Below are 10302 nucleotides of genomic sequence, written 5' to 3' on the forward strand. Positions count from 1 at the left end.
AGTTAGTCTATATCTTGGAGGTCTGTCCCAGGCAGCACTTTCCCAAAGAGCCCATTTACTTACAGCCTCCTCCTGTGTGCTGGTTTTTGTGTAGTCCACCTCAGCCACAGGCACAGCCAGAGTCTCTTCCCTCTAGGGCAATCAGCAGCCTGCTAGATCCAAGCACCGCAGACTATCAGTCTGAGGCTGTAACCACAACACAGCCGCTCCTGGGCTGGATATAAGGCTCTTCCACAGCAGACTGGCTCCCCTCTCCCAAAATGGAGAGCCCCAGACAAGCCCCTCTCTTGCTGGTTTCCTCAAGAGCTCATGGGAGTTGTAGTCTCTAGGGCTGGATGTAGTCTCTAGGGCCCAGAAAAAGTCAGAGGCACCTTTAGTAAGGAGACGACAGGACTATTTTTCTGCCTTTCACTCCCTGGTTAGGACTATGCATGGGCAATGTTTGACGGAGTCATGAAAGAGGCTGCCTCCCAAATGCCAAGCCTAGAGCAGACATAGAATTCCCCTCCTCCTGCGAGGCTCCATTGGCCCGATAGAGAAGTCAAACTATGCCTCTGGGTTATGTCTACATGACACACCACTTTGGAAAGCATGTAGTGTACATTTAGCTAGGCACCCCAGGTGAAAGCAGGCTGTGTCCATGCTGCAATTTGTAGCTGTGCATGTCAGTGAACAGAACTGACAGTGTTAACATAGCTGGGAGGTGCTTCAGCAGCTCTGCATTGCCAGAGCCTTTCACTGTGGTGCAGAGCTCACTGGCCTCTCCTCACTGCCAGAGTCCTCTCCTGCACCTGGGCAAGGCTCTAGCAACTGGGGGCTTCAGGATACAATATGAGTACAAATAGCAGTGTAAATAGGCAGGCCTGGCTTGGGTGAACAGAGAGCTGTGTGTGCAGGGTAAGTATTTGGGTAATACTTCCCACCTCCTTCACATGTCTCTGTGCTCTATGCACCTAAGCTATGTCTCACTGTGTACACTCCTGCTAGGTAGCTATCCAAGAATATACTCTACACCAGAGATGCAGAACCTACAGCCCACAGGCTAAATTCAGTCTGTGGTTTGCCTTGATCTGTCCTGCAAGGCTTGGGGCTCACACCCCATAGCAGTGCAAGCTGGTGCTGGGGCTCTAGACATGCAGGGAGTGATGCGGCTAGAACACCAGGGCTGGCTCCCCACTGCAGGGGAACCCCAAGCCTCATGAGCCTAATCAAGGCAAACTGAGGCTGCATTTGGCCAGCGGGCTCTGCCCAGCAGCAGAGAGAAAGCTGCTCTGCATGCGGCAGGGAAACGCTCCCTGCAGACACTCCCCCCTCTCACTCTGAGTTGTTGGGAGTGGTACAGGGTGGTGCCTGCAGGGCACACTTCCCTGCTGTGTGCAGAGCCACTCAGAGCTACCTGTGCCCCCCTGGATGCTGTGACAGGTAGGGATCCCCACCCCCTACCTCTTCCCACATCCCCCTCCAGCCCAGACCCTCACCCTCACCCCCACCCTGCAACATCCCCCTCCTGCATAGGGAACACCTCATTTTTGGCCCCACCCCAGAGCATAGGGGGCCCACATAATGCATTAGGCCCGGGCCACCAGAAGAGTAAATTCAGCCCTGGGGTTAAACCTGAGCCTCAGCACTTCCCCTCCCCCTGCCACCATCTGGGGCTGGAGCTTGAGGGGAGTGAGGTGAGTCTTTGTTTCCTTGCTTCTCAGTTGGAGGCCACATTTGTGAAGGGTTGTTTTTTTCCCCTTCTCACTTAGGGGCCAGATCAGTGAGGATTATGAAGTTTGTTTATTTGTTTCGTGTGTGTGTGTGTGTGTGTGAGAGAGAGAGAGAGTTTGTTTGTTTGTTTCTCGTGTGTGTGTGTGTGTGTGTGTGTGTGTGTCCCACAACTGATTTTTCTGTGGGTCAGGTATCCCCAACCCAAAAAAGGTTTCCCACCCTTGCTCCACATACTGCTGAAACAAGTGTGCAGTGTCAACATAGCCTCAGACTCAGACCCAGTACTATTCACCTATGAGAGAGGAATGTTCTCAGCTTCTCTTTCTCAATAAGCGTAATTTGTTTTCTATAAGTACCTGATCTATCCCAACCAATTTACAGTCTGCCTAGCATTGAAAAGTGAATAGGCCCTTTTCATTGTGCAGAAACTCTGCATTGCTCTTATCCATTATAATACAGCGTGGTGATCTCTGCAGGACGAAGGACTGGCAAAGAAATGGCTCTGCACTTCACAGGGAAAGACATTATATAGCTGTCAGCTTTTCGAGTTTTGAGTTTAGCATAGCTACATCATGGTGTCTTCAATCTCTGGGAACACTAATTGGATTACTAATTGAAAATCTATGCAGATAAGCAACTTTTGATTCAGAAGATCAGAAAATGAGTATTTTTCTCTTGATTTGCTTCCCTTCAACACAGCCTTCTGGCTAGTTCATTCACTAGCACAATTAGAAACTGAGTCATCACAATTTCAGGGCCTGCAGTTTTCATTTCATGGCATGAAAGGTCTAATGAAAATGAAAAGTACAAATTAAACACTATTAAAAAGATTTATATGCTTCCTTGGTGACAGACTTATCAACTAAAGAACACTCCTTCAGTTTTTCTTTGCTGTTGAAATAAATGAATGGATGATATTCCTTGGAAAGACACAAACAAAAAGGTAGACATCCGAATTCAAGCTAAGTATTCCTCACACAAGAGAGAGCAGGTAGGATGAGTTTAGGTCAGCACACTTCAGAAGAAAAAAATGTGTATCTGGTAGCAATGCAATCAAGAGCTAATTCTCAGTACCTTACTGTTGTTAACTGCAACAAATCCATAGTCAAAACTAAACTGTATTCATTGAGCACTTTGGATAATAAATGAATAAAGCCTGTATATAATCAGAACAAAGAAGAATCAAAAGAAATACAGGCAGTCCCTGACTTACTAACAGGTTACATTCTGAACACCTAGGTGTAACTCGATTTGGTCGTGAGTCGGAAATATCCTTAAACGTGCTGCCCGTGCTGTTCGAAAAACTTGACATACATGATTCTCAACTCGAAAATATTATAATGGGGTTAATGGGAGATTGGTCGTAAGTACGGATGGTCGTAAGTTGGTGTGTTCCTAAGTCAGGGAGTGGCTGTATAGGAGAGGGCTTGCTATCAACTGAGCTGAAACAACTTCATCTAAAAGTAGAATGTGAGGGGACAGTAAGAGTGTATCTAGACTACAGGGTTTTTTTTAAAAAAATGTGGCCTTTTTTTGAAAAAACTTCCCCTGCGTCTAGACTGCTGCCGCGTTCTTTCAAAAGTGCTCTTTCAAAAAAAGGTGCTATGTAATGTAAACTGTGCTTTTTCGAAAGAGAGCATCCAGACTGCCTGGGTGCTCGCTTTTGAAAAAGCGGCTTGCTTTTTTGAAAGTAATGGTTGTAATCTAAATGCTCTTCTTTGAAAGAGGCTTTTTCAAAAGATATTTTCAAAAAAGCCTCTTTTGAAAGAGGCTTGTAGTCTAGACGTAGCCTAAGTGTCAGCACTTGCAAGTGTTTCTCTGATTGAGAGATACCTGATCTATATATCTATATATCTATATCCAGGGCTCGCCGAACCAAGGTGAGCCCCGCTCGCCAGCCGCGCTGTCTGGCGATTTGCTCTGGCTTAGCAAGGGGGAGATCTTTGCTGTTGCTAATCTGTCAGCTCACTGACATGCCAGCCTGCCTGCCTGGCCATCAAACTCCTAAAGTCTCTGCCAGTCTAAATCATGCTTTGCAAGTAACAACCAATGACTCTCAATACCCAAATTCTCCAGAGGCATCTCTCTGCAATGTCCATTCCCTCTCACTTGGCATTCAGAAACTTTTAAGTTAATTGCCTTCAAAGGGAAAGAACACACACCACCAGATAGTTAGGTTTACCGAAGACTCATACTTCAATACACAGTACTGAGACGCTTTTGTTACAAAACAGCAATAAGTTTATTAACACAAATCTGAAATTTAAGTTAAACTAAGCAAGAGAAGAAAGTTACAGGCAGGGCTGTCCCTAGGGGGACCCTCTGCTCTGCCTCTCCCCCGCCCTTTTCCCCTTCCCCTTAGTGATGTGAGCCGGGGAATTACTGGGGGCCTGATGCGGAATGGCAGCAGAGGTCAGCTCCACCCACACTCACTGTGGTGGCTGGAGCCAAAGCGATCAGGTAGCTTGCTCTGCTCCATGCTGCCACTCTCTCCCAGCCCACTGTGCTCCACTTCACCATGGTGACGGGAAGTAGAGCACCTGGCGCCTGGGCCAGGTCTCTCTACTTCCTGCCACCTCGGTGAAGCCAAGTGCAGCGTGCTTGGAGAGGGTGGAGGAGCAGAGCAGACTATCAGGTAACTCCAGCTCCCACTGCTGCTGCTCCATGCTAGGCCCCTCATGTATTCCCCTAGGCCACCCTGGTCCCTGTCCATAGGACACTTGAGGCCACGATGCGGCGCTCTCCCAAAGCGCGGGGCTTGGAGCGGACGCAAGTTACAATCTTTGCCTGAGCAGTTTTCTTATTCAAGTTACCAGCATCTCTAGCCAAGGAAACTCTACAGTTCACAGAATCCAGTGTGCTGTTCCCTTTATTCCATAATTGATGCATAACTAAAATGTCCTTTTGCTCTCCTAACATAGCCCCAAGATCCATTGTCTTGGCCTCAAGAGCCAGGAAGGATTCCTGGGCTGCAGACTTTGGCCCCCTACTGTGTTTACTGGGCTGCTGCTTGTTTGCTTTGTTTACTGTATATGTAAATGCACTTCCATTGTCCTCTGCCAGTAATCAAGCTGGTCAGTCACATTCCTTTGTCCAGGGCAGGCTGGGTTTATGCACTGCCTCTCAAACATGTTTGAGAACACATTTCCAGGCCACATATATAACTCTTTGTACACAATCCATGCATATGCCACATAATGATTTTGGGGACTAACATATCCCCAGTTTACATTTGACATCTCATATCCCATGATACTTTAAAATACATTTTATGACAACAGCGTGTTGGGAGCAACTAATGTGAGTTACAGTATGGAGAGCTCTCTGCCAGTTAGCATTCCACTAATCACACCTGCTTTGAAAGGATTATCTGACAGTTCACACTTGTAATGGCAGTGCACAGCAAGTGCTCACAAGCGTAATGCAGTTCTGCCCACTCGGGATAGGAAAATGCAGCAACTGGTACTATTCTTTCTGTAGAATTTTCTAAAGCTGGTAAAGTTGCTGCTGTAACTCTTGAAGCTCCTACAGCTCATTTATTGCTGTTTGATGTAACTGGATAATGAGTGTAGGTTTATGATCTCAGATGTTTTCTTATCAGACTGCCACTATGTTTTAGCAATTTCGCTCTTTCTGTAAAAGCTCTTAGTTGTTTTTCTTCCTGCACTTGGCATTTCAAAATTATCTTTTTTAAGAACTTTTATGACAAAATAAAGCCTATTTCAACTTATCTATTAGGAGATGAAAAGACAAATGCAAATTGGGCTGAAATGCAGAGAGCTTTTGAGGAGCTGTGTCATACAAAAACATACATAAATATCAAAACTTCACAAATATTTCATTATTTTAAAAAATCCAAATTTCCTCCTCTACAAGAGTCTTTCCAGTGGTACATTAAGGGAAAGATTACACAATAATTATGTAAGGGACAGATTCCATTAATTTTCTAGTTGGAAACAACTGCCATACCCCATCATGCATACTTTTTGATGGCAAATAAGGCAAAAGCACTAATTTGTATGCAGTTCTGTGCTGTATGATTCATGCTAATTTATATGACTATAATTTGCTCATATTATATTAAGCTCTTGGGACAGAGATACAATTAGTGTGATTATGGCAACAGCAATCATATAGGTTCAAATTCTTCCATGGCCAGATCTCTGTGGGTTCTTCCTGTCCTCTAGTTGCAGGAGCGCAAACTATTTTTGTTTCAAGGCTCTAAACTCTCTGGCTACGTCTAGACTGGCATGATTTTCCGGAAATGCTTTTAATGGAAAAGTTTTCCATTAAAAGCATTTTCGGAAAAGAGCGTCTAGATTGGCACGGATGCTGTCATGATTATGAGGGTTAGGCAGCAGCCTGGGGATTAAGGGGTTAACTACACCTAGCCAGGTGGAGTGACCAATAGGAATGTAGGTGGGACTTTTCAAACTGGGACAAAGGAATTTGGGGTTTTTTTTCTTTTCTCCCTTTTGTCTCTCCGAGAGTGCTCTGCAGCTACAGAGAGGGACAAGCATGTCTCTCTTTCTCTCCAAGACACCATTCTCCATTTTCTGTAAGTAGGGTAAAGTTTAGGTAGTTTGGTTATGTTTTATTGTGTTATGGATTGGGTATGGGATCTGAGATCTGGCACTGTTTAAAGATGTTTTGGCTTTTCTTTGTAACTAAGTTCTAGGCCCATGGAGTTTCTCCATGAGTATATTTTGTTACCTTCCTCTCCAGTCATTATACTTGCAACCAGAATATTGTTGTAATAATAAAAGTTCTTTCTTTTCTTTTATTAACCTGGCAGTGGTTAATTGTGTGTCCTGATTTTTATTTTAGGGGTGAGATTTCCCAAATGATCTTTCCCCTGGTTTCTTTAGCAACATTTGGGTGGTGGCAGCGGAAGTTTTATTCCCAAGATCTAGGTTTTTAAGATCTTGGGGGAAGTTTTATACCAAAGCCTGGTAGAGAAGGCTTTGGGGTACACTTGCTGGCCCCCACTTCGGCATTTATCATGCCAGAGTGGGGAAGGAGCCATGACAGATGCTTTTCCACAAAAGCACTTTTTGCGGAAAAGCGTCCGTGGCCAATCTAGACGCACTTTTGCGCAAAAAATCCCCGATCGCCATTTTCGCGATCGGGGCTTTTTTGCGGAAAACAAATCTCAGCTGTCTACACTGGCCCTTTTGTGCAAAAGTTTTGCGCAAAAGGGACTTTTACCCGAATGGGAGCAGCATAGTATTTCCGCAAAAAGCACTGATTTATTACAGTAGGAAGTCAGTGCTTTTGCGGAAATTCAAGCGGCCAGTGTAGACAGCTGGCAAGTTTTTCCAGAAAAGCGGCTAATTTTCCAGAAAAACTGGCCAGTCTAGACAGAGCCTCTGTGGGCCCTGTGGCAGCCATTACATAGCTGGAGCATGCAGGACTGTGAAGAGACTTGCCAGTACCCTGGGCACAACTGGAGGGGGCCTGGTTCTGTGGCTTTGGAAGGGGTGGAGCCTCACATGGAAGGGGCAGGGATTAGGGGTAGCCTTCCCTAGCCAGCCTTCAGGGGTGCCTGGAGTGAGTCACACGGGGCTCCAGTGGTGTTTTAAAGAGCCCAGGGCTCTGGCTGGTGTCACTGCTGCAGTGGACAGGGGACTGCAGACAGGGGAGTTGAAGAGGGAGAGCAAAGCGACCCCACCGCCGAAGAGGCTACCCGGTGAGAGTACAAGCTGTGGTGTGAGTGTGTGTGTGTGCCTGACTGTTTGAATTTTACAGTTTGAAGTGGTGTGAATTGAGTCTGATTCCAGGTGAGTGCTAGCAGTTTCAGTTTCAGCTTCTGTGGCAGTTGGGACTGAGAGCCTGCCATTGTTCCCTTGATTGCCTCTGATTAGCCTCAGGCTCAGCCTTCCCCTGTGTGACTCAGAAGGGGGCAGGCCTGACCTAGGCAAGCAGGCTTTAAAAAGCCAGAGCAGTGCGACCAGGGGAGCGAAGCGGACAGGGGACTGCAGACAGGGGAGTTGAAGAGGGAGTGACTGATGGTGATGAAGACCCGAAGCGCTTGTGCCAGTACTTCTCCTGTCTCCTCCACCTGTGCCTGTATCCAGACAGAGAACCTGAGCATGGATGCCTCTACCCAGGTCCTGGTGTGGTCTTGCTGTATTTGTGGCTTGCAATTCCCACTGAGTGATCTCCAGGCTGGGGGAGACAACCGTTGTGAAAGGTGCCTGCTGGTGGAATCTCTCAGGCAGCAGGTGGGAGAGCTACAGGAGGAGGTGGCCAGGCTGAGGAGCATTCGAAGCCATGAGGAATTCCTGGACAGTATTCCTGTGGAGTCCACGGAGGTCACTGTCGTAGGATGTGGGACTGTTGACCAGCCACTTATGGAGGAGGCAGTGGTGCAGGGTGAGCACTGGCAGCTGGTTACTTCCGGCAGCGGGCAGTGTTCCACCCCTGCTCCTAACCCTCCCACTGTGTTGTTACATAACCGTTACACTTTACTTTCAGCAGGAGAAAAGGAGTCATCCCCCACAGTGGAGGAGACCAGGCCTTGCACCACCAAGGTTGAGCAGTCTCCTGCCACCACTGCGAGGAGGAAACGTAGGGTAGTGGTGGTTGGAGACTCTCTTCTGAGGGGAACGGAGGCACCCATCTGTCGCCCTGACAGCTCATCTCGAGAGGTATGCTGTCTGCCAGGGGCCCGTATCCGAGATGTTACGGAGGCATTGTCGAGGATTATCCGGCCCTCTGACTACTACCCCATGCTACTCATCCACGTGGGCACAAATGATACTGCCAGGTGTGACACTGAGCGGATCAAGTGTGACTACAGGGCTTTGGGAGTACGGGTGAAGGAGTTTGGAGCGCAGGTGGTATTCTCTTCTATCCTTCCTGTCAAAGGTAGGGGCCCGGGCAGAGAGAGGTGCATCCTGGAGGTGAATGCCTGGCTGCGACGATGGTGTCACCAGGAGGGATTCGGCTTCCTTGATCACGGGGTGCTCTTCCAGGAAGGACTGGTTGGCGGAGATGGAGTTCACCTTTCCAGGAGCGGGAAGGCCTTGTTTGGACACAGACTGGCTAACCTTGTGAGGAGGGCTTTAAACTAGGTTTGTCGGGGGCAGGTGAGCAAAGCCCACAGGTAAGTGCTGAATGTGCGGGACTGGGAGATGGGTTGGAAATAGGGGGGACTACGGCCTATAATGGCAAGGAGAAAGGAGGGTCAGGGCACAACAGGGAGGCAAGATCAAATCAGTATCTTAGATGCCTATATACAAATGCGAGAAGTATGGGTAATAAGCAGGAAGAACTGGAATTGCTAACCAATAAATACAACTATGATATCATTGGTATTACAGAAACCTGGTGGGATGGGACGCATGATTGGAATGTTGGTATGGAAGGGTACGGCTTGCTCAGGAAGGACAGACAGGGAAAAAAGGGAGGAGGGGTTGCCTTGTATATTAAAAATGTACACACTTGGACTGAAGTGGAGATGAATGTAGGAGATAGCTGTGTAGAGAGTCTCTGGGTTAAGCTAAAAGGGGTAAAAAACGAGGGTGATATCATGCTAGGAGTCTACTACAGGCCACCTAGCCAGGTGGAAGAGGTGGATGAGGCCTTTTTTAAACAATTAACAAAACTATCCAAAGCCCAAGATTTGGTGGTGATGGGGGACTTCAACTATCCAGACATATGTTGGGAAACTAACACAGCGGGGCACAGGCTATCCAATAAGTTTCTGGACTGCATTGGAGACAACTTTCTGTTTCAGAAGGTTGAAAAAGCTACCAGAGGAGAAGCTGTTCTGGATTTGGTTTTAACAAATAGGGAGGAACTAGTTGAGAACTTGAAAGTGGAAGACAGTATAGGGGACAGTGATCACGAAATAATAGAGTTCATGATCTTAAGGAAAGGTAGAAGGGAGACCAGCACAATTGAGGTAATGGATTTCAGGAAGGCAGATTTTGATAAGCTCAGAGAACTTGTAGGTAAGGTCCCATGGGAAGCAAGACTGAAGGGAAAAACAACTGAGGAGAGTTGGAAGTATTTCAAAGGGACGTTGTTAAGGGCCCAAAAGCAAACAATTCCGCTGTGTAGGAAAGATAGAAAATATGGCAAAAGACCAGCTTGGCTTAACAAGGAGATCTTGCACAATCTCAAAATAAAAAAGGAGTCCTATAAAAAATGGAAACTAGGACAAATAACAAAGGATGAATATAGGCAAGCAACACGGGAATGCAGGGGCAAGATTAGAAAGGCAAAGGCACAAAATGAGATCAAACTAGCTACAGGCATAAAGGGAAACAAGAAGACCTTTTATAAATACATTAGAAGCAAGAGGAAGACCAAGGACAGGGTAGGCCCACTGCTTAGTGAGGAGGGAGAAGCAGTAACAGGAAACTTGGAAATGGCGGAGATGCTCAATGACTTCTTTGTTTCGGTCTTCACCGAGAAGTCTGGAGGTGTGCCTAACGTAGTGAATACAAGCAGAGAGAGGGTAAGTTTAGAAGATAGGATACACAAAGAACAAGTTAAAAATCACTTAGGAAAGTTAGATGTCAGCAAGTCACCAGGTCCTGATGAAATGCATCCCAGGATACTCAAGGAGCTGATAGAGGA

The 10302-nt window shown here is 46.9% G+C and overlaps 1 protein-coding gene across 2 annotated transcripts; it reads left to right on the plus strand.

Moving 5' to 3' along the window:
* Positions 1 to 7280: 7280 nt before the first annotated feature.
* Positions 7281 to 9547, plus strand: LOC142827221 (uncharacterized). Of its 2 annotated transcripts, none has more exons than XM_075921487.1 (2): positions 7281 to 8088; positions 8191 to 9547. In XM_075921487.1, exons 1-2 carry the CDS (start codon positions 7722 to 7724, stop codon positions 8787 to 8789), a joined length of 966 nt encoding a protein of 321 aa, XP_075777602.1. In that variant the 5' UTR covers positions 7281 to 7721; the 3' UTR covers positions 8790 to 9547. The 2 variants fall into 2 exon arrangements, with proteins under 2 accessions (XP_075777602.1, XP_075777603.1); XM_075921488.1 differs by having other exon boundaries at positions 8194 to 9547.
* Positions 9548 to 10302: the final 755 nt, after the last annotated feature.

The sequence above is a fragment of the Pelodiscus sinensis genome, chromosome 2, assembly GCF_049634645.1.
Source record: "Pelodiscus sinensis isolate JC-2024 chromosome 2, ASM4963464v1, whole genome shotgun sequence".
In the NCBI taxonomy this organism is placed as follows: domain Eukaryota; kingdom Metazoa; phylum Chordata; order Testudines; family Trionychidae; genus Pelodiscus; species Pelodiscus sinensis.